Below are 27,229 nucleotides of genomic sequence, written 5' to 3' on the forward strand. Positions count from 1 at the left end.
TGCTAGCACTGGGGGGCTCTAAAAGCGGAGCCTGGCTGGAGGCTCAGAGGCCGGCAGGGGCAGGTCCTGTCTTCCTGCTTTTAGAGAAGTTCAGAAAGAGCAAACCCCAGGCCCGCGGCGGCGGAGCCCACCGCGCCCCGGGGGCGGGGCAGCTGCCGCCGCCTCTTCCCGGGCCTCACCCCGCGCCCGCCCGCCCGCCCGCCCGCTGCGGCCACTGGGGACACGCCGGGCCGGGGCGCCTCCGGGAAGCCGGGCGGCCAGCTCGCTCCTCTCCACCCGCCAGATCCCAGCCCCCGGCCCCCAAGGCGGTCCTCACGGAGGTGGTCGAGCCGCGACGCCGCTCCCCGCCGAGGTCCAGCAGGTCCTCCATCTCCGCGGCCGCCTGACGTCATTTCCTGGAAACCCGGAGGCCCGGTCGCGTCCCTGGCGACGGCTCCGCCCCCCCCTTATCTCCATATTTAAAGGATCCGCGACATTATTCCTGGATTCTGTGCAACCACCTTTGAATTTAAACCCAAAACTTTCCTAAACTGCCTTGTCTGACTTCTGTTAAATTCCGCTAAGGCCGCTCCTAGGGGACAGTGAAAAAGAAATATATTAGCCTTTAGGAACTGTCTGCATTTGTAGCTCTTTCTAAATAGGTGTTAATTAAGAACAAAGCACTACCAGGAACAGTAGTGATTAAATCGATCCCTTCTATTTATATAGCCTTTCGCAATGAATAAAGGACTTTCAGACTTATTAGCTCCGGGAAGGGTATAATAACCTTATGTGAAAAACAAGGTGAGTCTCTTATCTCCATCAGACAGATAAGAAAACAGGCTCACAGGAGTGGGGAGTGGTCAGGGGCAAATAAATAGTTTCTAACAGAACATGCAAAATACATCATCTCTGCCTTCAAGAAGTTTACAGAGAGGCTGGACCAAGACGTCAAATACCAAAGTGATAACATTCAAAAGTCAAGTAATCCAGGGATCCCTGGGTGGCTCAGGGGTTCAACGGCTGCCTTTGGCTCAGGACGTGACCCTGGAGACCCACGTCGGGCTCCTGGCAGGCATGGAGCCTGCTTCTCCCTCTGCCTGTGTCTCTGCCTCTCTCTCTCTATCATAAATAAATAAAATCTTAAAAAAAAGTCAAGTAATCCCTCCAACAACTCCACAAAGTGAGCATCAGTGATACCTCTTATCCAGCAATTGAGGATGTAAGGTGCAAAGAGGTGGCTTGAGGGAAATCACCTGAGTGCCAAGCAGCAGAGCTTGATGCCTTTTTGATATCAGATCTTATAAGAGTATTTTTCTCCCGCACATATTACTGGGTGCCTGCCATACTCCTAGGCCAGCAGAGGAAGGTGTCCTTCAAATTGCCAACCTAATGGGGCAAGCGAGTTGAGTCTTCACTGACTCTCCATGTAAGATCCCTAAGTCAACACCAATGGCCAGGTCCCTGGTACTGGTCAGCTAGGGCCCCCAGAAGATGATCTCATGGGCCTGAAAGTGAGCAATATCCCCAATATCATGCTGTGGGTGAGGCCTAGATAACCATTGCTGAAAAGCAAGGACTTGAAAGTGGGAGTAGCAGCCCCTAAGGCTGGATTACAAGCTTCTTAAATACCCCTGAAATTACTCAATTTAATTGGTCATCCACATGTTTACTGGGTAGGGTTGTGTGCTAGCCTTGCAACAGCAATAGCACTGCTTACATGTCCCAAGAGTTGAGGTCTCTTCCTAGCGCTGCTGATAACTACCTGTGTGGCCAGGCAAAGCCCTCTCTGGACCTCAGTCTCCTCCCTGGTAATTGCTCTTAGAGATTTCCCCTAGGATCGGATTCTCACTGAGAATACCCGGTTAGATTTTAATCTGAAGAAATGTTCATTGCCAAAACCCAAGATAAATGAAATACTGGCTCCAATGAATCCTTAGTTTTCTTCTTCCTTGGCACCAGATGAGGAAGAAGGGATTAATCTTTGGATTTTTCCATCTTGTGTGAGCTCATAGCTACACTACTACCACCTTACTGGCAGTTTTCAGAACTTAACTCCCACTTCTTCCCTGACTTCCGGAAAACAAAAGGTGCATGGTACTTACTGAGCAGAAAGAAAACCTAGAGCGGTGGCTTCCAGACCTTGCCGAGCACCTGAATCACCTGTGAGGTTTGTTAAAAAAATACATGTGCCAGGGCCCCATCCCTGGAAACTGATTCGGTAGAGGTGGAGTCCCGGAAGGATACAACTTCAATAATTTTCCTCCTGTCTTGCAAGTGTTTGCTTAAAGGCCTCAGTAAAGTCTTCTCTGACACCCTATTTTAAGTTTCAACAGTCCCAACTGGGGCACTCCCTATTCTACTTCCCTGCTTTATATTCCACGGTGCACTTACCTTTTATCACAATACTTAATTACTCGGTTTATTGCCATTTCCCTACCCCTTCTCCCCCCTGGCCACATAAACTCCCTTAAGGGCAAGGATTTTGTTTTATTCACTGCTGCATCCCCAGAGCCCAGAACGGTGCCTGGCATACAGTGAAGGTCAAAATAGTTCTTTCTCAAAAGGTGGCTGAATTTCAGAGACAGTGTGGCGTAGGAAAATGTTTAGTCTCTGGCAATAGATTTCCTAGGTCCAACTCTGTGCTGACACCTACCAGCTCTAGGGTCTAGGTAAGCCCCTTTTAGGCTTTCTGCCCTAGTTGTCCTCACCTTATTCAAATGACAACAAGAGCCTGAGTTGAGTATCACCTCCACCACCCATCAGCAGGGTGGCCTTTCGAAAGAAAAAGAGAATCGCTCTGTGCTTTAGTTTCCTCAATGCAAACTGATCAACCCGTGTCCTGGGGGCTCAGCGAGCATCCCAGCGGCCTAGGAGCCGGGAGCAGAAGCAGAGCTCACAGGAAGGGTCCAGGAAGGCTGGGTGACGTGGGGTGGGGTGGCGGGGAGCAGCACTGAGTCCCAGGAAAGTGATCAATCCGGAGGCAAGTCCTGTGTTGCCGGGGGAAGCAACGTGCCTTGCCCTCCCTGAGCTCCTCGTGGGAAAAGCCCTAGCAGCTGAGGCGGAGGAGAGGAAGGAGAGCGAGCGCAGAGAGAAGACTTCCCCTCACCCATCTGGGAAATGGGCTGGGGCCAACTGCTGACTGCGCGCTCGCTGGCGCAGCTCCCCGCGGAGCCCGCGGCGGGGAGGGAGGCTGCGAACATCTGGAGGACATTTCTGGGAGAGCGGCTGCCGAGCGGGGCCCCGGGAAGAGAGAGGTGCACTTGTGCGCACGTCGGGCCGAGAGGGAGGCCGCCCCCGCCCCCGCCCGCGCCCCGCGCCCCCGCCCCCCGGCTCGCGGCTCGATCCCGCCGCCCTCTCCCGCCGCCCCTGCCCCCAGCCCCCAGCCCACCCTCCCGGGCGTCCCGGCCCCGGCCCGCCGCGCTCCTTCACTGGCGCCCTCGCCTCGCCAGAGGGCACCCTCGATCTGCCGGAAAACACCACCATTTTCAATGGCCCTGGAGCATCTCCAAGCCTCAGCCCGCCGCCCGACTCCAGGCTTGTCAGTGGAGGGAGAGTCGCGGCCAGGAGCGCCGCGGAGCCCAGCCCACCTCCGACCCGGCTCCCCGGCCGGGCGTCGCCCCCCGCCCACCCCGCACCCCGCACCCCGCACCCCGCACCCCCGAGGCGGGGCACGGCCGCGCCTGCGCAGCCCCGCGCGCGCCCCTGCCCGGAGCGCAGCCGGGCCCGGGGGCGGCCGGGGGCGAGGTCGGGGTGCGGGGGGCGGCGGTGGTGCGGGGGCTGGTGGTGCGCGGGGGCCCGGAGAGGAGGCCTGACAGCTGGCGCGAGCGCGGCGGAGCTGGGGGAGAAGGAGGGAAGGGATTCGTCGGAGTAACTTTCCAGAAAAACAGTCAACGTGTAGCAGGAGTGACTCCAAGAGGGGAAAAAAAGTTCAGTTACCACGTAGAACGAGAGGACTCGCAAAGTATTTTTCAAATGGGCTCGGCTTTTCCTGTGCCTGTTTAAAACATTAAAATCGTGCAGCAGAGGAGGCTGCGTGCGCTGGTCCCTCCCTCCCCCACCCGGGCCAGAGACGTCATGGGAGGGAGGTATAAAATTTCAGCAGAGAGAAATAGAGAAAGCAGTGTGTGTGCATGTGTGTGTGAGAGAGGGAGAGGGAGAGGAGCGAGAGGGAGCGAGGGCGAGGGAGAAGGAGAGGGAGAAGCAGCAAGGAGAGGAAGGGAGGGAAAGCATAAAGCCAAGGCCAAGGGAATGAGCCGGACAGGGGAGGCAGAGATAGGCGGAGAAGCCTGAGAAAGAAGGAATAACAGCTTTCCGGAGCAGGCGTGCAGGGAACTGGCTGCTATTTTCTTTTTTTCTCTTCCTTTTTATTTTTTAAAGAGAAGCAGGGAACAGAAGCAATGGCCGAGGGAGAAGACAAGCCGAGGTGCTGGTGACCCTGGGCGTCCAAGTGGATTATTGGGGCTGCTCTCCAGGGGCCTGTTCTCTCTGCCTTCCAATTACACATACCCCCACTTCCCAGCCAATGAAGACGAGAGGCAGCGTGAACAAAGTCATTTAGAAAGCCCCCGGGGAAGTGTAAACAAAAGAGAAAGCATGAATGGTGTGCCCGAGAGACAAGTGTGTCCTGCGCTGCCCCCACCTTTAGCTGGACCAGCGCAGCCGGGCCCTGCCTGTCCCCACCTACTCACTGGTGATCTGACTTTTTTTTAGACATTTTTTTTTCCCTTTTCTTTTCCATTCTCTTTTCTTATCCTCCTTCAGGGCAAGGCGAGGATTTTGATTTTGGGACCCAGCCATGGTCCTTCTGCTCCTTCTTTAAAATACCCACTTTCTCCCCATCGCCAAGCGACATTTGGCAATATCAGATATCCGCTCTATTTATTTTTACCTAAGGAAAAACTCCAGCTCCCTTCCCACTCCCAGCTGCCTTGCCACCCCTCCCAGCCCTCTGCTTGCCCTCCACCTGGCCTGCTGGGAGTCAGAGCCCAGCAGAACCTGTTTAGACACATGGAGAAGAAACCCAGAGCTACAAGGCGCACAGTCGGCTTCTTCGTGCTCAGGGTTGCCAGCGCTTCCTGGAAGTCCTGAAGCTCTCACAGTGCAGTGAGTTCATGCACCTTCTTGCCAAGCCTCAGTCTTCGGGATCTAGGGAGGCCGCCCGGTTTTCCTCCCTCCTTCTGCACGACTGCTGGGGTCTCCTCCTCGCCAGGCCTTGCAGCCCCCCGGCCTCTCTCCCCAGCTTGCGCATGAAGATGCACTTGCAAAGGGCTCTGGTGGTCCTGGCCCTGCTGAACTTTGCCACGGTCAGCCTCTCTCTGTCCACTTGCACCACCTTGGACTTTGGCCACATCAAGAAGAAGAGGGTGGAAGCCATTAGGGGACAGATCTTGAGCAAACTCAGACTCACCAGTCCCCCCGAGCCATCGGTGATGACCCACGTCCCCTACCAGGTCCTGGCCCTTTACAACAGCACCCGGGAGCTGCTGGAGGAGATGCAGGGAGAGAGGGAGGACAGCTGTACTCAGGAAAACACCGAGTCGGAGTACTATGCCAAAGAAATCCATAAATTCGACATGATCCAGGGGCTGGCGGAGCACAGTAAGTCCAAATTCTTGCTGGGGTGTCTGCTCCGAAGGGTCTGAGCTGGAGTAGGGAGTCCACGGAGCGGGGGTGGGGGCGGGTGGTGTGCTTGCAGTGGCCTGAGAGCAGGGTGCCCTGGGGTTCACCCACACCGAGGCTCAGGACGTGCGATGCCCAGTAGGGGCTGGGTAGGTGGGTGCGGAGGGAGACAGAGCCATTCTGGTAAGAGCCCGGTGCTTCTGGGAGGCCCGGAGCCCTGGAGTTGAGTGGCTTGCTGAACTCCCATCACATCCTTGACTGATTTTCCTGTGGAATTACATCAGGCTGTTCTGTTAACATCTGTGCTCTGGCACGTGTGATGGGGTAGGTAGCTGGGAGCACAGGGGGGCCCCAGAGGGACAGGGGCCAGTTCTCTTGAAAGCCCTGATGGCCCCACGAGTCTGGAGATCTCGCTCTTCTCCCTTGTTTTCACAACTCATTGTGACACGTCTTTGGTTTAGTTTTTCCAGTTCTTGGGAAGAAGGGTATACCTGCTCCAGAGTAATGTCTGTCAAGCTTTTGGAAGCCCAGGCAAGAGGCAGCCTCTTGCCATCTAGGCCCTTCCGTCTCTGCCACACACGTGACCCACGGGAGCCGTGAGCATGACTGAAGGGTACGCACCTATGCCCTCATGTGCATGTGCTTGCGGCCGATGTGCAATCTGGCTTTGTACAGTAGACAGATTCATGTGCTCAAAATGGGCGTCTTCCAGGCCTGTGGACATGGGGAAAGCAGGGTTGTGGCTCTGGACGTGTAGATGATTGCTGGCCGCCCTTCTGTGTCTGCGTGTCACGGGAAGAGTGGGTGGGAGGTGTGGCTGTGGGTGCAGAGAGGACATGTGTCTGGGAGTGTGTCCTCCCAGGAGGCTCCCGTCTGTGCCGAGAAGCTGGGAGGCTTCTGGGTGAGACGTCTGTGTGTGTGTTTGTACACGTGTGGAAGTCATGTGTGTTTACTGAACGGACATTTAAAAAACCTCAATACAAGAGAGAGAGATTTGGCAGATGTTGAGAAACTGACAGCCCGAGAAGGAGGAATGTGAGCCACTCTGGGCCAGGGACCCTGGGAGCAGCTCTGTTTGCTTTTCCTACCAGCAGGTGTCCTCGCCACCCTGACTACCTCTTCCCTGGCTCACCTGGCAGTGGGGAGTAGGGGCGGAAGGGTGGGAGGAAGCAGGCTGGGTGCGGGGGGCCAGGGGGGCACTGCAGGGGTTGAAAGGAAGCTGGCTAAAGAGAAGGAAGAGGAGTAGGTGGCTAGTGGGTGGAGCAGCTCTAGCTGAAGGTGCAAAAGGCCCTATGCCAGCTCCAGGAGCCTGTGGTTACTGGCCAGGGGTTCCCACTCCCGTTTCCGGTGGCGGCCTGGAGCGCCTTGCCTAGGATGTGGCTACCGTGTGGGGCCGAAGCCTGAGTACGAGGCAAGAGTTAGTACCCTAGCTGGGCGCACGCTCCCGGGCCTCCTCCAGGCGGGGCTGGCTCTGGTCGGCCCAGGGCCTACGGTTTCCAAAGGCACCAGCACCAGGATGGCTGAAACCCCCAACCCCTGGGCAACCACCGAGTCAGGACATAGTGGGCTCGGATATAGAGAGCTGAGGCCTGCAGGAGAGGTCTGAAGAGAGCCCAGGGTGAGGGACCTTAAGGATCCGGGTCAGGAGGTGGAGTCCCAGGGAGGAGGGACTGTGAGTCACCAGGGCCCATCCAGCCTGGAATGCCACACCGAGAATGAATGGGCCAGGTGTACACGAGGGCATCGAGGCGCCAGGGACATTGGTTTCGTACAGAGACTCAGGGCACAGATGGTGGGCAGCCTTGGGGAAAGCCAGGGCAAGGGCATGCGAATGCTGTGCAGCTCCGCCAGCGGCACCAGGACCTGGCGACTGTGGCAGCTCGGGGGCCACAGAGCCTAAGCAGGCTGGGAGCAAATCCGGCGCAGGGAGCAGGATGCTCTGTGGGATATCCTGGAGGAGCCAGGGCCCCGTGGGACATGGGTGATGCCACGGAGGCTCGCAGGTGCAAACAGGAAGCGGGCCCAGACTCTCTGCAGCTGTTGGAGGTGACACAGAGGCTGAGCAGACATGGCTTGGGCCCGCCCTGCAGCTGGTCAGGTGCTGAGCCAGCCCTGGAGAGGCAGATGCAGAAGACACGCTAATTAGAAAGAAGGCAGTGGGCAGATGCCGAGCAGGAGCAGAAGGCCGTCCTCAGAGGCTTGGCACAAGGGAAGCCTGTCCTGAGCTTGTGAGGGCCTGGCCAGGAGAGCCTCTGGGTCTGTGGGGGGATGCCGGCAGGCTCTGGGTGCCAGAGCTTCTGGGGGAGTGATGAGATCGCGTTCTCTTCCACATGTCATCATTCCCAGCCAGCCTGCTCCCTAGAGGGGAGAAACAGCTGGAGGTGGCGCAAGGGGATCGGGGAGTCTGGAGGGCGAAGTGTGGCAAGGAATAATTTCCAGTGGTGCAGGAGAAAGGGTGCCAAGGTGAGCAAAGAGGAGAGGGCCCGTCCCCTGGCTCCACCCTGTCAGATAGGGACCCTGATTCAGAAACAAAAACTTGCATCAGTTAAAGAATTTGCCTCAAAGAGCAGGGATTCTAACCTGAACATTTTGTCTGCACAATGCACGTTGTTAGGCACTAATGCCAGTGTGTCAAACAAGCATTGTTAAGTCCCATCTTTAACCTTAAGGCTTCAATAGCATTTTGATTTACAACACAAATAAATCACTTATTGGACCAAGTGGGGTGGGGGGTGGGGGGTGGGTAGGAGCTCTTAGTAACCCTGGGGGCAGACTGCCCAGGGACCACTGGGTGTGTCCTTTCTTGCCTCCGCCTGTTATGGCCAGGAGATTCACACCACCACAGATGTTCTCCCAAATTCAACCAAAGGGTTTTCTTTGTCTAACAAAGAGGCTCGAGCTGGTTAAGTAGCCACACCAGGTGGCATTGGGCAGGTCATCTCTCTGAGGCCAGTTTTCTCATCTGTAAAGTCAGAGATCATCTCCAAACTGTCTTGCAGCTGAAACAATTTTGTGTATACATCTGGGATGATTCAACAGTCTCCGCACGGAAGGCAAGACTCTGTAAATCCTTTTATAATTCACCAGGAGTTGGCTGTGTAGAGGCTCTCTCTGACACACGTGGTCGTGGGGGTGGGAGGAGACACAGCCTTCTCCATTCCTTTGTCATCCCTGTTATCAAGATATCACCAGTGTGGGTGTCATTTTAACTTCTCGCTTATAATTATCTGTGGCTGGTGGGAGACTTGTTTTCATCCAAGGGTGGCGCTAAGACAACCAGCAGACTGAGAGATCCTGAGCAGAGAGAAAACTTGATATGTTAGCCTTTCTTTCCTGGATGCTACATTTAGATTGTGCTCATTCTGAAAATTAAAAGACATTTCGTATCCCCAGAACTCATTTGTTCTGTGTGCCAATGCCCTCTGCACGCTAGGTCAGCGTTTCTCCAAGAATGGTCCAGGGGCTACATGAGTGTGAAAAATGTGGATTCCCAGGCCAACCTCACCCTTACAGAATCAGAATCTGCGGGTGGGGTCCTGGGGAATCTGTATTTCTGAAAAGTGCCCCATTGATTCCTAAGGCCACCGAAGCTTAAGACTCCATGTACTAGGTGAACACCTTTCCTTAAGGGGCTGCAAACATGGTGCGCACAGAGGCCAGCCAGCTAATGCAAAGGATGTGGAAGAAAAGCCTCAGCACCAGCACCAGGCCAAAGCATATGGGACACTTGGCCTTGGGGTTGAGGGTGTGTGGGAAGCTGATGGGAGGTGGGGGGAGCCAGAGGCACCCATGCCCTGGTAAAAGAGGGCACCCACTGCCCGGTTCCTGGTAATTTTTGCATTTGGGAATGTGGGTCCAGCTTGACTGGACCTTGCTGTTTCCCAGAAGAGCAGAGAATCTGGATCTTTTTGTGAAAATTCCCAATTTTGAACCTGGGCTTAAAATCCTGATGGGCTTCTAATTCAAAGTTTCAAAAAAAAAAAAAAGATGCATTGGCCAAACTGCATGTCTAGTACATTTAAAGGCCAACCTATTTCAGGTTAAACCATCGAAGTGTAGTTTCTCAAACTTCCAGAACATCTGGAAGCCATGGTACCCTTTGCAGAGCACTATAAACTGTGGTTCTCAACCCTGGCTGCACATTAGAATCATCTGGAGAGGTTTAGAAAGAAAGAAAAAGAAAGAAAGAAAGAAAGAAAGAAAGAAAGAAAGAAAGAAAGAAAGAAAGAAAGAAAGAAAGCTAGCTCTGGACCCACCCACTCCAAGGTAGTCACCTATTTTTAAGGCTCTCCAGATGATTCTAATGTGCAGCCAGGGTGAAGAAGCAGCACAGAACCAGTGTACATATGTCGTCATTGGGACTAGCAGGATTTTACAGGCAGAAATGATGGATACAAGCAAAGGCACATCTAGGAGCCCTGGTGTTGGAAAACATTTTACAAGGCATGGTCGAAACATAGTCAGCTGTTTCCACATTTTGTTCATGAATACGCTACATGAACATTCTTTGCTTATTTTTCTCTCCCTATAGCAAAAAAAAAGAAAATGGTCTCCATCAGTATAAATATTTTTTGCATAGTCATGATTTAACTTTAAAGGTGGACCCTCTAGTCCAGCTCTCAGTCATACTGGCATCCTGCAGAAGCATGGCTGACCCACAGAACTTAGCAGGAATTGCCTGTTCCTTAGGCCTAGGCTGCTACTCTAGGCCCACTTCATGGGAGCTTTGATTTTGTTGGTGAAACTGTGACTCCACTAGATGATCACTTGGGACCCATCCCAACTTCCAGAGGTCCCACTTTAATAAAAGAGGGGTGGTCAGAAGACCTGGGCTCAAATACCAGCTCTGCCACCCACCAGCTGCGTGACCTTGGGATTAGTCCTTTAACTTTCTTGATGCTCATTTTTCTCCTTTGTAAAATGGTCAATTTGACTTATTCTCATTCTCCTCAAGGATTGTTAGAGGGTCAGGTGAGTTGGTAAGAGCTCTGTAAAATGTAAGGTGGTGTTAGTACAGTTGGTTTATTTACACTCTCAGTCCACAAATTATTAAAACATCATCATTATTCAGTGGATTTAATTGCCAAGAAGATTATATTTACGTTTTCTTTTCTTTCCTAGGCAGTTCTCTTGTAATCACTAGTAATTATGTCTGAGCTTTATTTGCTAGTGTCAATTTGCTTGCATCAACTAATTTATGTGTGGCCCGGCCAAGATCCCTCTGGACATCAGATTCTTCACCTGAAGAGGGTTGTACTAGATGAACCCTAATGTCCCTCTAACTCTGCTAGAAATCTGTAGGTTCCAGTGATTAAAAAAATAATAATAACCCTTCCCAGGGCACGTGCATGGCTCAGTGGGTTGAGCATCCCACTCTTGGTTTCAGCTCAGGTAGGTCCTGATCTCAGGGTTATGAGATGGAGCCCCACATCGGGCTCTCTGCTCAGCACAGAGTCTGCTTGGGATTCTCTCCCTCTCTCTCTTTCCATCTGCTCCTCCCCCTGTTGTGTGCTCATGCTCTGTCTCTCAAATAAATAAATAAAATCTTAAAAAAAAAAAAAAGATCCTTCCCACCTCCTTCTTGAAATCTCCTTGAAGTTCCCACCAAGAGGAGTCCATCTTAGGGAACAGATATCTGATCGATGGGCTGGAAGCAACAAAGGAACGATGGTCACAAGGGTGTCCTGAAGACCCTCTGAGCTCATCGCTGCCCCCTGTATCCTGGCCTCCCGCTGTCTTGACCCCTCTCTGACTCTGCTTACTGGCACGTGCCATTTCTGTTCCATTTTTCCTTTCCACAGCAACATGGACAAACTTCATTCCATCTTTCAGCAGTTACTGGAGGTGCTGTTATGACTGAAGCTACACTGATGACAGCTCCTTCGAGAACCAAGTGTGTCAGTACTTGCCAGTCCACGAGCTTCTCCGTGTCCAGAGGCTTCCAAACTGGCAAGCTGAAAAATTAAATTGCTATCACTGATGCCTCTCTCTGGTTCTATCTGACATGGTTGAGGGAAGAGTTGGCAGTATTTGTTCTTTCAAAGCCAGTTATTAATCAGGGCTTCATTAGCCGGCATTCACACATTTGTTTTCCTAACATCTGTTCCATTAATTTTCTAAGAATCAGTGTCAGGCCCACCAGATGGCAATTTCCAAAAACACTCACTCATCCTTTCCTAAAGATCAGTAGCGCATTTGCTTGTTTCCAGGCCTCTGATCCTTCCCGCCTTGTCCGTGACTTCCTACACCATCCCTCGGGGTGATTATGAGCTCATTCCAGCCATGTCCATTATGTGTGGAATCTGGGTCTATGGGCTTGAATTTCAAGTTCTGGCTATCGTTACCATTTGTGTAGAAAGTTCTTCTCTGGGTGTTAATGCTGCTCAGACCTTGAGGTTGTAAAGTGTACAGGAGAAAAAGACTGGCTCTTTCTTTTCTCTTCGTCTGGCCCTGAGGTGTGGGAAAGAGCATCTGCTGCCTTGTGTCTTGTGGACAGGGACGAAGAGGCCGGCAGGGTGACAGAGCTGGCATAGCATGTGCTGTCAAGGACAGAAACCTTTAGAAAGGAGCCGATGGGGATGGCCCGGCTCTGTCTGAAGAAACATCTGCGGCTGCACCAGGCCTGAGATGTGGGCTCTTTGCCATACCAGTGCTGCCTCGATGGGTCTAGAACGGGGTGTTAATGATGTCGCTGCACGGCTCTAACACTTTCCATGGCTCCCCACCGCTAATGGGATAAACTCCAACCTCTCAGTCTGACAGGTCAGCCTCCCCGTGGGCAGACCCCAATCTGCTGTCCTGACCTCGTCTTGGGGGCCCTCACCGGGCTGCTTCAGGTCCTCTCACTCATCTCCTCCCCTCCCTGCTTTGTTTCCAGCAGTCCTTCCATGAAAAATCCTCTTCCTCTGCACCCTCAAACCCTTTCCTCCTGCAGGACCCAGATCAAATGGTCCCTCTTCCCTCAAGTGCTCCCTGTTGTCTCCCTACTCTGATCTCTTTGCAGCAACCCCCCAGCTTCTCCAAAAGCCCTCAACACCTTCCTGCTGGTCCTGCTGTTTGAGTCTTTGTATTAATATCCTCCCCTGGATATGAATCTCCTGAAGGCAGGGGCATGTCTCTTCATTTTTGCTTCCCAGCGTCAGCACTATGCTTGGCACACAGTATGCGCTTACTACTACACAGGTCATGGATGAATGAATGCCGAAGGAACACAGGAATGGGTCAGCCAGCTGTGAGATGATTAAACTACTAGGGGGATTTGTTGCAATTTTTTGAGGATCTGTGTTTTCTAAGAGTAGTAAGGCAGCCTGGAGGGCCTGCTGGAGCTGAGATGTCCAGGCCTTGGGAGAGGGGTGATTGCCTTTGATGGCCAGTCATTGGCGCCATGTCCTGGGGCTCCCAGGTCTCCCTGCTCCTGGCTCAGGCCTGTGGTGTGATTGCAGGGTCACCAAGAGCTTCCTCCCATCTCCACCTGTAGGCCTGAGGCCTCGAGCCTCTAGGGAGGTCATGGGTGGGACCTTGGCCACTTGGTGAGTGTCCGTGGGCAGCACGTTGGCTCCTCTGGGTCTCATTCCCACCTTACCTCTCCTCGCTTGCTTGATCTCCTAGATGAGCTGGCCGTCTGCCCCAAAGGAATCACCTCCAAGGTTTTCCGCTTCAATGTGTCCTCAGTGGAGAAAAATGGAACCAACCTATTCCGGGCAGAATTCCGGGTCCTGCGGGTGCCCAACCCCAGCTCCAAGCGCAGCGAGCAGAGGATCGAGCTCTTCCAGGTGAGCCCCTCCCGGAACAGAAGACACGCACGCGGGAGAGCCAGCCCCTCTACCATTTTGGGCCTCTCCTCCCATGCAGAGTTCAGCAGCCCTGGGTGTGAATCCTGCCTTCTCGAACTTTCTGCATCTGTCTGTTCCGGTGAGGATGGAGCATTCACTACGGGGCTCGCAGGAGCCTTCAGGAAGTTTTAGTTTCCTGTTGCTCCCCTCACCTGTCCTCCTGCATTGTGACATATGCCGCGGTACTTGTCCCGGCCTGGGGTACTTACTCCCTTCTCTGCCCTCCAGATACTCCGGCCTGACGAGCACATCGCCAAACAGCGCTATATCGGCGGCAAGAATCTGCCCACCCGGGGCACCGCCGAGTGGCTGTCTTTTGACGTCACTGACACTGTGCGTGAATGGCTCTTGCGAAGAGGTAGGTGGACTCTTAGTCTTGAGTATTTTTGGAAGGAACCTCAGGTCCCTTGGTCATTCACGAAATAGAAGGAAGAGGACAAAACTAGAGGAGTCACAGGTCTGGGTTCAAGCTCTGGCTGCACCACCGGCTCGCCATGTCCCTCATTCATTCATTCATTCATTCAACCAGTGTTTATGCAGATGCTCGCTCAGCCAGGCCCTGGGGATGCAACAGTGAGCCAGACCCATGAGGTCCCTATCGCATGGGGCTTTTGTTCCGAGGGGAGAGACACTCAATAAACAAGAAAATGTATTGATGTATAGGAACCTCGGTGGTGAGTACCCCAAGAGATAGAGAGCTGTGGTAATGACGAGTGGGGTCCGACATGCAGTGCTCAGGGAAGCCCTCTGTGAGCAGGAATGTGTGCACCCAGGTCTGAGTAATGAGAAGGGCCAGTGTGGGAAGGTTACAATAAGGATGTGCCGGGCAGAGGAGGTGGTGAGGCCCAGGCCCCCAGGTGGCAGCAGGCATGATTTGTTCTGGCAGCAGCACACAGGCTGATGTGGGGGGAATGGAGAGAGCTGGGGGGGCCTGAGTTAGCTGAGGCCATATGACTTCGGACCTGGAAGGCCATGGTCAGGTTTTAGGACTTACTCAGTGTGTGATAAGAAGCCCTGGAGTATTATAAACAGGGCTGGGATATAAAATGAAGTGATTTATCTCTAAAAGACTCCTCTGGGGGTGCCTGGGTGGCTCAGTTGGTTGAGCACCTGTCTGCCTTCAGCCCAGGTCATGATCCCAGGGTCCTGGGGTTGAGCCCCAAGTCGGGCTCCCTGCTCAGCTGGGAGTCTGCTTCTCCCTCTCCCTCTGCTCCCCCACCCCCCACTCATACTCTCTTGAGTGCTCTCTTTCTCTCTGAAATAAATGAAATCTTTAAAAGAAAAAAAAAAGACTCTGATTTCCATGAAGTCAGAGGAAGGAGCAGGAAAACCAGTTAGGGGCCATCGCAGGAGCCCAGATGAGAAACATGGGGGCTTCAACTAGCATGGTAGCCACGGGCATGGAGATGATATGGATTTGTTGTCTATCTTGGAGGTCTAGCCCAGGGGATGGGCTGGTTAGGTGTGGGGTGTGAGGACAGGGGCATCTGGGATGGCTTCTGAGGTCATGGTAACACATACTGGCACGGGGAAGATTGGAAGAAGAGCAGGTTTGGGAGCAGGTTCTCTTGGGGTCCAACCAAGTTTGAAAGCTTGGTGGTTATCCAAGGAGAGCTGTCCAGTATGCATATCAAATGTCACATGTCCCAAATATCTGGCCCACTTGCTGTGTTTCCTCACCTGGAAAATCAGGTAATGGGTCCTTCCCTGCATACCTCATAGAGCCATTTTAGGGACCAGATGTATTTGAGAGAGCTCCATGGCTTTTATCCTGTCACACAAGAGTAAGCTTTTATTAGGTCAGATAAAGAAACTGAGGCCCAGAGAGGTTGAGTGACTTGGCCAGGGTCATCTGGCCTGGATCAGAACTGGAGTCTCCTTGGCACCACCATGCTTTGCTGTTATTCTCCTTCTTTGCTTTGGGGTACTGCCTGGACTGATGCTCGGAAGGGAGGGAGCGCCTGTGGCGGGTCCATCTGTCCCTTCTCCCTGTCTTGCCTGGAGTTTTATTCTATCATCAGCTGCTGTAGGGGCACCGTCCATCTGCATGCTGATGTCCAGAGTCCCAGGAGCAGGTGGGTCTTTTCTTGTCCTTGATGTTTTGAGAAAATTGTCCTGATGTTTTGGGGTCAAGTCACTAAGGCTTGGCCTAAATAATGTTTTACATTTAAGTCATGGTCAACAGTTTCTATTTTTAAAGTCAGGAGATTCACTAAAAAAACCTGGACTTCTGGATTTTCCAGAGAAACCGGAACATTTTCTGGTGACGATCCATGAGAGATGAGGAGTGGCCACCTCTCGAGGTGGGGTGTATGTTCTTCATGGCCCCATAGGCCCTACCAGGCCCCGATGTTCCCCAGGAGTGAGGCTGGCAGTCCCCACATAGCATGCTATGCTGGCTTGCTAACCTGCCTGGGCTCTGCAGGCATCCGAGTGTGCAGGTCCTCACCGAAGGGGCTTTACCTGGTGGCTCAGCCGGCCGATCGTGGGCAACTCCAGGGATACCCAGACATTCCATCCTATCCCCCCTACTGAGCACAAGGGCAAAAGCCTAGGAGCACCCACAGGACGAGGATCAGCCCTCGGCAGCACAGTTGGGAGTTCTGACTCAGACAGCACTCCACCTAGAGCCTGACATGGCTGCAGAGAGGAGAGGCTGGGGAAATTAATCTCTTAGCTTCCCTGTCTGATTTTGATCAGCTCCACCTGGATTTCTTTGAAGCCCTGGGCACTTGAAGGAGTTCTTATTTTCCCAGCTGCAGAGCTCAATGAGAAGTTTGCGTTGAGAATGATTTCCATCTTCCTCGAGACATCAAAAAGATAATTTCGTAATAAAACCTGTGGGTTCCCCCACCCACCATCCCCGCTGCTGCCAATTCTGAGGTTAGTTTTTCATGGAACCTTCAGTTCCCACTCAGGCAGATGCGCCCCGCCGCCTCGCGCAGGGGAATCACATACAGACCTTTACTTATGCAGAGCTCGTGAGTCTCTTCAGAGTTCGTGGCCCCAAACCAGGCAGCAGATGGACTCCAAATGGAGCAGTTGGCAGTGTGGACCGATGAGGAAACTGAGTCACATATATGGTCTTGTATTCGTTCAGCAGACATCTGAGAGCCCACTGGGCACTGGGTTGCCAGCTTGCCTTTTGGGTCCCAGAGCTGGCTGGAGCCCTATCTGGAGTGAGGGGCCCAGGTCCCACACCTTTGTGCTCTTGCTTCACTCAGTCTACAGTTTCTCCATGTTGCAGAGCCAGACATCCCCTGCCAGCCTGGGCAGGGAGCACAAGCAGCATCATAGCTCAGGATGGGGCGGGGGCCAGGGGGACACTGGGAAAACAAAGGCATCTTCCCTGGTGGTCTCTGTTACCCCCTCTTTGTCCCTCATTGTCTCTAATAATTAGGAGTGTGGCTCAGGCATCAGGTGTTTGGATCTTGGCGCTCCCCACTTACTGGCTGGGTACCCTGGGCAATCCATTTGGTTTCCCTTAGCCTCAGGGCCCTTATCTGTGTAACGGGGGTGGGTAATAATCAGTTCCTGCTTTGTAGGATAATTAGAAAGATTGAATGAGTTACTGCATGTGAAGTCTTACAGAGGTGCTTGACGTGTAATGCTCCACAAAAGCTGGTGATTGTTGTCATCACCCTGAGTCGTCTACCTAGACAGAGCCAGGTCACCATCTCCCACTATCACCTGTCCCCTAACCCTGACTGTCCCTCACACATCTATCTGCACGCTTGACTTTCTTTCTTTTTTAAAGATTTATTTATTTATTTTGGAGAGAGAGGGCAGCCCCAGTGGCCCAGTGGTTTAGTGCCGCCTTCAGCCCGGGGTGTGACCCTGGAGACCTGGGATCGAGTCCCAAGTCTGGCTCCCTGCATGGAGCCTGCTTCTCCCTCTGCCTGTGTCTCTGCCTCTCTCTCTCTCTCTCTCTCTCTTTGTCATGAATAAACAAATAAAATCTTAAAAAAAAAAAGGAGAGAGAGGGGGAGAGAGAGAGCAGGTGAAAGAGGGTACATGCACAGGGAAAGGGGCAGAGGGAGAGGATATCCAAGCAGACTCTTGTCGAGTGGGGAGCCCGATGTGGGGCTCGATCTCATGGCCCGTGAGATCAGGACCTGAACCAAAACCAGAGTCAGATGTTCAACCGAATGAGCCACCCAGGAGCCTCTGCACCTTGACTTTCTAACTCACAGAATCACAGAACTTGCCCACTCCAGGTCTCTTGTGGCCTACTGTGAGTCCTTCTGGGTAATAGGAAGTACACCCTGTAGCCCATTTCAGCCACCCCAGCTCCTTCCTTCAACGGCCTTAAACCAGGAAGATGACGCTCCTATGGCATCCGCCTCTATTCACGCCTTGTTCCCTGGCTGGGCATCGGCTTCCTTGTTATATATTAGCCCCATCCCTCTCCACAAGAGCTAACCTTCTGGAACAGGAGTCTTCAAGCTCAGCAAGTGTCAGTGGGTCCGAGAGGCAGCCCTGGCTTGGAGCAGGACAGATGAGACTGGGTTCTGGAGTTTATGGAAGAACCTATGGGCTTGAGCCATTCTGTGCATGGGCTGGGTGCTGAGCTGCCTTGGACTCTGGTGTTTTCCCTGATGACCAGATTTCAAGAAGATCTCGGGGTGGCCCCAAGCCAGGCTGCTCACAGAATGAGGGAGCACAGTGAATCAGTCAGCTTGCTGAGATGCTGATCCCGAACCCACAGGGGTCCCTTCCCCATGACCTCCCTACACCACAGCTTGCTGCTGCTGCCTCTGGGCCGACAGAGCCTCCCTGGCTGCGTCTTAACCCACCAAAGTTGACACAACACCAGACCCTTTCTGGTCTCCTTGCACAAAACTACTGGATTCAGTTCAGATGTTTCTCTTCTTCTTCTTTTTCTCTCCCTCCAGTTTACTCAACCCGTTTTACTAAGTTCCTTGCTTCCCCAGTTTTGGTAGCCCCAGCACCACTAGTAGGAGAAAGGGCCACAGCTGTCCTTCTCACACCAGAGTCTCTTGTCAGCAACCCTGGAGTCTCCACGTGTCCTCCTGCTGGTTCTCTCCGAGCTTGTGTCATCTGGGCCCTTGGCCCTTGGCCAGTTCCTCCGGCCTGTGCTCCGATTTCACAACGTCTTCCCGAGCTGCTCGTTTTCCCCCAGTGAGCCATCCACATCTCCGGCTTGCCCATGAAGTGAACAGGGATTCCCAGAGAAGATAATTCCAAGTAACTTTGACCTCGTTCTGTCCTTACCCCTGAAGGAAACTATGGCCAAAGGTCACTGTGATTTTCATCTTCTCTCCTCTGCAAACCACCACTCCCTTTATACCCACCGTCATGGCCCTGGTAGAAAGGCTGGCATCTTCCCCGCAGACTGATTCTGCTGTTGGTCTGCAGGTGGCCTCGCCTCTAGCATCGCTTCCTGACTCCTAATCCTGGGGCTCAGACTCTGCCATCTTCCTCCCATCTGGAGGGATTTGTGGCCTTTGGAGTCGCAGTCTCTCCAATCCGCAGTTCTTCAGTGAGCCCCCCTCCCTGACCTTCCCCCCCCCCCCCACCTCCCAGGTCATCGTTCCTCAGCAGGCTGGCTCGCATATCTCCTCGCCCAGCAAACACCTCTGCGGTGTGGTGGCTGTTTTTTCTCCCTTCCTATATCCTCATTCTTTTGCCCCCACGTAGGCAGGTGACAATTTTTTCCCAATATCATCCTCTGAAAAGAGATGCCTATGAAAACTCTCCTTCGGGGCGCCTGGGTGGTGCTGTCGGTTAAGTATCTGACTCTCGGTTTCGGCTCAGGTCATGATCTCAGGGTCCTGGGATTGAGCCCCTTGTGGGGCTCCACACTCAGCATGGAGTCTGCTTGAGATTCTCTCTCTCCCTCTCCTCCTGGCCCTCCCCCTGCTCTCACACACACACTTAGGCATTCTCTCCCTCTCTCTCAAATAAATAAGGCTTTAAACAAGAGGGGGAATTCTCCTTTATAATGCCCCTTAATTGATGCCTTTTTTTGGTTCAACAGAAACACCTGCAATGTGGTAACACATGTGGAGGTCCACTCTAGCTTTGGTGGTACTTCCTGTCCCCTGTGACCTTCAGTATTTCTCAGCTCCTGTGACTGCCCTGGCTGGAGCAGAGGCCCTGGCCCACTGTGCACGGTGATGGGCACACTTCCCCATCACATAAAGAATTTTCTCACTGATTCCATGTCTTATTTTGCAGAGTCCAACTTAGGTCTGGAAATCAGCATTCACTGTCCATGTCACACCTTTCAGCCCAATGGAGACATCCTAGAAAACATCCATGAGGTGATGGAAATCAAATTCAAAGGTAACAAAATGGATGTGTATAGTAGGTGGAGGGGACCTGATGGGGCGGCATAGAACAGGAGACCCCTACCGAGGCCCCAAGGAAAGCAACCAAACTCCCTCACAGAGACGGCCACCTATCTCATAGTAGAGTAATTCTGCATCGCTCCAAAGGCAAGGCGTGTGACTTTCAGTTTATAGATAGAATTTGTTAGCATCTGGGAGACAGTGTAATGTTGGGAAGGTCATGCAGACCAATGGGTCCACCTCTCCGAATTCAGTGAGTAAAAGGGAGACGAGAATACCTCTTTCACAGGGTTATCACGCAAATTAAATGAGGTAACAAACGTAAAACACGGTGCCACAAACGCTCCACATATAGTAGCTGTCTTCCCCTTCCCTAGAAGAAGTGAACTGCGGTGACCAGGGATACAGGTGTCCTGACTACTGAACTTTTCAGATATCTCAGAGGTCACCTGATTCCCACCCAGGAGTCATCTGGATTTGAATGACTGCTTTGGGGCTCAGGGTATTTGTGTTACGATGGAGAAACAGTTGAGAGTCCTTTCTGGTTTTCCAGGCGGTTTCTGAGGCACTCAATCTTTGGACGGTCTCTGGATTTCAGGGAAGTTCTCTTTCCTCTCACAGTCCCGTTTTGGATTAACTGAGGCACACCCAGAGCCAGGTGGTTCCTCAAGATGGAACTAACCAAGCCAGAGCCTGAGGGCAGAGGCTTGTCTGGGAAAAGATGCAGCCTCTCTTGGCTCCCAGGCCCGGGCAGTCCTCTTCCCCTTCACGGGCTTGATTTCAGGCCACCCCCTCCCCTTCTTTTTAAAGCCAAGCATCCAGCATCCTAATCACAGAACCTCAGAGCTCAGAAGACCTCTGGGGTCCTTAGCTACGGACAGGTCAGGACTAGATCCTTCCACCTAGTAAACAGTTATCTTTTTTTAAAATTTTTATTTATTTATGATAGTCACACACACACACACACACAGAGAGGGGCAGAGACATAGGCAGAGGGAGAAGCAGGCTCCATGCACCGGGAGCCCGACGTGGGATTCGATCCCGGGTCTCCAGGATCGCGCCCCTGGGCCAAAGGCAGGCGCCAAACCGCTGCGCCACCCAGGGATCCCGTAAACAGTTATCTTGTTCATAAAGATTCTCAGAAAAGGGGGGGGGGACCTGGGTGGCTCAGCAGTCAAGCATCTGCCTTCAGCTCAGGTCATGATCCATGGGTCCCAGGATTGAGTCTCGCATTGGGTCCCCTGCAGGGAGCCTGCTTCTCCCTCTGCCTGTGTCTCTGCCTCTCTCTGTGTTGCTCATGAATAAATAAAATCTTAAACAAAAAAAAAGATTCTCAGAGAAGGGAACCTTAGATTCAGGCCTCTCATTTGTCTTCGGGTCCTAGTGTCTTTTCCTGGGGTTCAAGGCCCTTCTGTCACCATGTAAATTAAGCTCCTGGTGTTCCTGTCCTTGGCAGTGACGGACAGCAGCCGGCAGCCGCCTGGCACAAACCAGAACTCCTTGGAATTGAGACTAATTCGCTCTTCAGTCTTTCCCTTTCAGGATGAAATAGCAGGGGTCCCACATGACACCCCGAGTTTGTTTGCTAATCTGTGGATCACACGCCTCACGATCTTGTCTGAGCTTCGCTTGGAAACTAGAACTGCACGTGCGAGTTAGCGGTTATTCTGCCTCGCTCCTCGGGCTCCCATTAACATGATTTAAAAAAAATTATTTACTCATGAGAGACACAGAGAGGGGCGGAGACACAGGCAGAGGGGGAAGCAGGCTCCCCGCAGGGAGCCCCACGCGGACTCGGTCCCAGGACCCCGGGGTCACGCCCGAGCCAGGGCAGACGCACGCTCAGCCGCTGCGCCGCCCAGGCGTCCTTCCATCACAACGATCTTCACGGAGACATCGCCCGCTCTAGGGCGACGTCTGTGCCGTGCTGACCGACTCGGATCACAAGAGGGATCTCGCACCCCGAGATTCTAAGTCTCAATCTACAGGGACAGCCCAGAGGAATGTGTTAGCCGCCGCGGGTGCTTCCCAGAAGCCCGTGGGCCCCTGAGCCCCGGGAGGCACCGTGGAAGGCTGTCTGGTCCCGGAGGACAGACACGCAGGGGTCACCAGGGGACCCGACCCCGGGTGCCCCGTGAGCCCCCGTGAGGCCGGGGCCCCCAGCTGCAGCCCGACGGCAGCCCGAGGCCTGGGCCGTGGCCGGATGGCCAGGAACCCCGCCGCCACTCGGCCTCCTTCCCTTCCGCAGGTGTGGACAGCGAGGAGGACCACGGCCGTGGGGACCTAGGGCGCCTCAAGAAGCAGAAGGACCACCACAACCCTCACCTCATCCTCATGATGATTCCCCCGCACCGGCTGGACAACCCGGGCCAGGGCGGCCAGCGGAAGAAGCGGGCCTTGGACACCAATTACTGCTTCCGGTGAGCCTGGGCCCACGGGCGAGCGGGAGCCCCGAGGCCACGTGTACGGGCCTGCTGCTGCTCGGGCCCCAGGCCCAGGCTGTGCTACCCCGGGGTCCTGGATGCTCTTCACAAACATCTCCAGAAAAGAGGATTTCAAGCCTGGCGGAAGTCAGCAGGGGGTGGGGGGGCGGGCAGAGCGTCGCTTAGAGGCTTGGGTTAGACAGACTTGGCCACAGCCTCTTGGTAGGGCCCGTGCTGTACGCTGACGTGTGTTTTGGTGGGGGGAGGTGAATGCAGGCCTTCCTTTTTTTTTCTCTCTCTCTTCCAATATTTATTTAAATCCTAGTGAGTTGACATAGAGTGAAATATTGTTTGGTTCCAGGAGTAAAGTTTAGTGATTCATCACTTACGTCCGACACCACTGCTCATCACAAGCGCCCTCCCTAATGCCCATCGCCCACCTAGCCCAGCCCCACCCACCTCCAGCAAGGCTGTTTGTTCTCTGTCGTTAAGAGTCTCTCTCTTACGGTTTGCTTCCCTCCCTCTTCCCCCCTTCCCATGTTCATCTGTTTTGTTTCCTTAATTCTACATATGAATGAGATCATATGGTACCTTTCTCTGACTTGTTTGTTAGGCCTGATACTCTTTAGCTCTATCTGTGTTGTTGTAAGTGGCAAGATTGCGTTCTTGTTGATGGCTGAGTAACATTCCATTATATATATATGTGTGTGTGTATATATATACATATATATATTTCACATCTTCTTTATCCATTCATTTTTCAGTGGACATCTGGACTCTTTCCATAGTTTGTTGTTGATAAAGCTGCTATAAAGATCAGGGTGCATGTACCCCTTGGAATCTGTATTTTTGTAATCTTTGGATGGATACCTAGTAGTGCAACTGCTGGATCATAGGGAAGCTTTATTTTTAACTTTCTGAGGGCCCTCCATTACTGTTTTCCAGAGTGGCTGCACCAGTTGCATGCAGAACTTTCCATGAAAGAAGTGCTCAGTTCCTTGTGAACTGTCCATGGATGCTCCTGGGGGAAGGGGAATAGGGCAGTCTCCATGTACCAGGGGAATTTGAGCTGGAGAAATTAATGAACTAATTCAGAAGTAGTAGGTAGCCACTATGAAGAGAGAAAGAGAAAGAACCTCTTATGTCATTGAGTTCCTCATTTATAAGCAGGGATGGGGGTGATGATCAAGCACACATAGCACTGACTGAAAGGTAGGGAATGACCACATCCACGAGAAGGTCCAAAGGAGAGAGTGCTTTAAGAATCTGCATCAAGTTCACCTGTGGCTGCAGGAAAGGCTTCAGAAGGGTGCAGAATTTGAACCTCCCCAGATGAGTGAGGTCTGGGCATGTAAGGATGAGGGGAGGGGAGGAAGGAAGGAACATGAATGGATCAGTTTGGCTGGAGAGGAGGATGCCTGGATGGAGCTGGGGAGAATGAATTAGGAAACCTTTAGATCTAAAGCCATGTCTTATAAGGAGCAACTGAGTGAACTAGGGATGTTGAGCTTGAAGGTGTACTAGAGGCAATGCAGTTGTCGCCAACTGTCTGAAGGCTGGCATGTAGATTAGTTCTGTGTGGCTCAGTCAGTTAGGAGTGGATGCTCTTGGCTGCAAGTAACAGTGGCCTGAACCACAAAGGATTCCCTGTTCACAAGAAGGGTTGGTCTGGCTGCCTAATCATGCCATTGGGAATACAGCCTCTTTCTCTGGGTCTGCCATGCTTAGCATGTTGGCTTTTGCCTTCTTGCTTATGGTCACAGTGACTGCTAAAGCTCCAGGTATCTTCTCCGTGTTCAATGACAAGAAGAAGGGAGGAGAGGCAGAGCTGGCGGGTTTCCTCTTCCATCTGTGCCTTTTATAAAGCATAGATTGTTTTTGGGAAAACCTGCCCCTACCCTCTGCATACTACTCCTTATGTGTGATTGATCATTGCTGGGTTACATGACCACCCCTACCTGCGAGAGAGGCTAGGGAAAGGAGTTATCTCGTGCTCTAGACTCTGTAATGGGAGGTGGCAAGGGAGAAAGGAAGTAGGAATGGCTTTTGAATAGACAGCCAAGAGTGTTTGCCATGGTTCACCCTTGGAACTCACAAGAAGTCAGATTTTAGTAGGAAGTTTTAGGTCTCAGCAGACATTGAAGTACAGGCCAGATGCCCACTTGGCAAGGTTTATTGCCAAATGGATTTCTGCAGGGAACAGAGTTGAGATGGCCTGGTGATCAAAATTGGGGTGAATCACGAGTCTAAGGGAAGGATATGCTTCATTTTGATTCAGTGCCCTCCAGATTTGGTCTAAACTGTCTAATGTAGTATGTAAGCTGCATGAGCTGAGTTCAGGTCTCATTGGGTGCTCATTAGGAAGGTTATAATAAAATCGACCTCAACAAAGCTGAGCTGGCTAAGAACATTCAGTGCTTGGTTTTATGTGAAGCAATTTATGTCTCTGCTTTGATCTAGGATGTAAAAGGGGGCAGGGCCACCTTTGCCTTTTCTCTCTTCCTCATGCATCATCTGTATCTGCCTGTTATGTCCTTGGGATCATGGTCTTCAATACAAGAAAAATGCTTTTATGGTATATACTGCTCAATACACTTAAACCTGGGATTCCACTGATTTGGCCCACCTCTTAGGGTGACCAGGAAGGACTCTAGGTACAAAGTATGAGGGAGGGTCATCGGTGAAATTTTTAAAATTTTATATTGGTAGTTGCCTTTAGGTTGACTATAAATGGTTTTTGTTGTTGTAGCAATTTGGAGGAGAACTGCTGTGTGCGCCCTCTCTACATTGACTTCCGACAAGATCTGGGCTGGAAGTGGGTCCATGAACCTAAGGGCTACTACGCCAACTTCTGCTCAGGCCCTTGCCCCTACCTCCGCAGTGCGGACACAACCCACAGCACGGTACGCAGCGGGGCTCATGCCATGTGGGGCCCTGGGGCTGAGCCCACCGGGCCACTCGTTCCAACGAATGCATGAAGGGCTGAATGTTGAATGAGCGAATGATGATGTGGGGCGAGTAAAATCCCTTCGCTGAAGGTTCTGATCTGGCCCGACTCTTACTTTGCCACATTCTGCCCTTTGATGTTTCTTCTCTAGTTTCAACCAGACATTTTATTTGTTGTATCTAAAGCTCTCATAGCATCCTGGAAATTCACTGTCACACCACACCCTGTGTGTCAGAGATGTGCATACACGGCTAGCAAGGGATGTTGGGGCAGAAAGGCTTCTGCCATCAGTTAAAGAACTCTGGTCATCCCAGCCTCTTGCATGTAGAGAAGTCACTTTGGAAGGCAAGGCAAAGCACCCCGAGGAAGCTGACATGAAACTGTGGGAAGAGAAAGGGAGGGGATGGGGGAAGTCAGGACTTTGAAACTAGCTTGCCTTTATTTCCCTCAAGGGGAATCAAAAATAGGGCAGGAATTTGTGAAACACATTTCCTGATAGCTCACGATTACTGCAATGTCTGGGGGCTCTTACACTGGCGCTTACTAAATGGCCCAAAGCAGTGTTTGGTGAGACCCCTTCTCACCAGAGTGACCAGTTGTGGCTAGGAAACCCAGAAGTGGAGTGTTTCTTAACAGCAAAGAATAGTTCATTATCCATTTAAAGTCACCCAGTAGTTGCTATCGGCTTAAGCTGATAAACACCCAAACAAGCAGAGATGTGTACCCAACCCGAAAGGACATCGCTGGCCAACCTGCCCCTTGCTCAGTCTCTGGAGCGGCCCTCGGAGCTTGGGGAGGGCTCCAGGCCCCAGGCCTGGCCTGCCACCCTCTAAATGATGTGTCCTCCCTAGGTGCTGGGACTGTACAACACTCTGAATCCCGAAGCGTCTGCCTCACCCTGCTGCGTGCCCCAGGACTTGGAGCCTCTGACCATCCTGTACTATGTCGGGAGGACCCCCAAGGTGGAACAGCTCTCTAACATGGTGGTCAAGTCCTGTAAGTGTAGCTGAGACCCTGCCTGCGACAGAGAGAGAGGACAGAGAACCGCCACTGCCTGACTGCCTGCTCCTCGGGAAACAAAAGCAACAGACCTCAACCAGAGGCCTGGAGCCCACAACCCGTTGGCTCCGGGCAAAGGGCTGAGACGGAAGTTCCCTTTCGGGACATTTCTCCTTCTTGCTGGCTCTGAGAATCACTGTGGTAAAGAAAGTGTGGGTTTGGTTAGGGGAAGGCCCAACTCTTCAGAATACACAGATTTTCTGTGATGTAGACAGAGGTGATGGGGACAGACGAAGAGGGATGGCAGGTGGACATGTGACACATCATGCGGCCATGGATCTGGGACACCCTAGGGAGGAGGAAGGGCAGAGAATGGCCGGGGACGGGGCCAGCCTGGAAGACACTTCTGAGGTCAGATTTGCTCATCGCTGCCCCACATCTGCTCTAGGGAATCTGGAACATTACACAAGACAAGCATTTTCTTTCAGACAGGTTACCCAGACAGAGTCCCAGAACCGTATCTCATACTACCTGGGATTAAGGATGAATCTGTTGTTTTTGCAAATTGTCCTCTCAACAGCAATCAGCAGCACCAATGGTCATTACAGGGGAGAAGAATCCAGGTAATGTGGTTCCCGGGCCATCAGCGATATTGGGCCATATGGATATGCTGAACTCAGAAGCAGAGGGTGGGAATTAACACCCTCCTGTCTGCCCTCTGGGTCCTTCCTCTCCCCTGCTTCCTCAATCATATTTCCTCTTGGACGTATGGCTAGACACCTTCCAGGTCAGGGTGCACATGTCTGGATTTTGGGTCTGTGCAGTCTTGGGGATTATGGGTTCGCCTCTACCCCCCAAGACCCTGGGTTCACCTGGTGTTCCTGGAAGCAGGTGCTACCAACGGGTGAGGCATGTGGGGAGGTTGCACATGTGCCACACGATGACTTGGCCCCAGACACATAGACTGAGGTATAAAGACAAATACAAATATTACTCTCAAAAATCTTTGTATAAATAAATATTTTTGGGGAATCTTGGATCATTTCATCTTCTGGAAGATTGTTTCTAGAACAGTAAAAGCCTATTCTAAGGTGTAAGTCCTTAATTACTCTG

General features: G+C 52.5%; 2 protein-coding genes across 2 annotated transcripts in view; one reads left to right on the top strand and one right to left on the bottom strand.

The window, feature by feature from the left end:
* IFT43 (intraflagellar transport 43) overlaps positions 1-375 on the bottom strand; it is an 82,301-nt gene extending 81,926 nt beyond the window's left edge. The window contains exon 1 of the mRNA XM_055304446.1: positions 317-375. Coding sequence (XP_055160421.1) covers positions 317-370 — 54 coding nt within the window. The 5' untranslated portion in view covers positions 371-375. The remainder of the gene's footprint in view (positions 1-316) is intronic.
* Positions 376-4,140: 3,765 nt separating this feature from the next.
* On the top strand, positions 4,141-27,153 carry TGFB3 (transforming growth factor beta 3). Its single transcript, XM_055304070.1, has 7 exons — positions 4,141-5,580; positions 13,210-13,373; positions 13,662-13,791; positions 19,635-19,742; positions 21,996-22,167; positions 24,920-25,073; positions 25,969-27,153. The coding sequence occupies exons 1-7, from the start codon at positions 5,094-5,096 to the stop codon at positions 26,125-26,127; spliced, it is 1,374 nt and encodes a 457-aa protein (XP_055160045.1). The 5' UTR covers positions 4,141-5,093; the 3' UTR covers positions 26,128-27,153.
* Positions 27,154-27,229: the final 76 nt, after the last annotated feature.

Source organism: Nyctereutes procyonoides, unplaced genomic scaffold, assembly GCF_905146905.1.
Source record: "Nyctereutes procyonoides isolate TBG_1078 unplaced genomic scaffold, NYPRO_anot_genome, whole genome shotgun sequence".
Taxonomy (NCBI): Eukaryota; Metazoa; Chordata; class Mammalia; order Carnivora; family Canidae; genus Nyctereutes; species Nyctereutes procyonoides.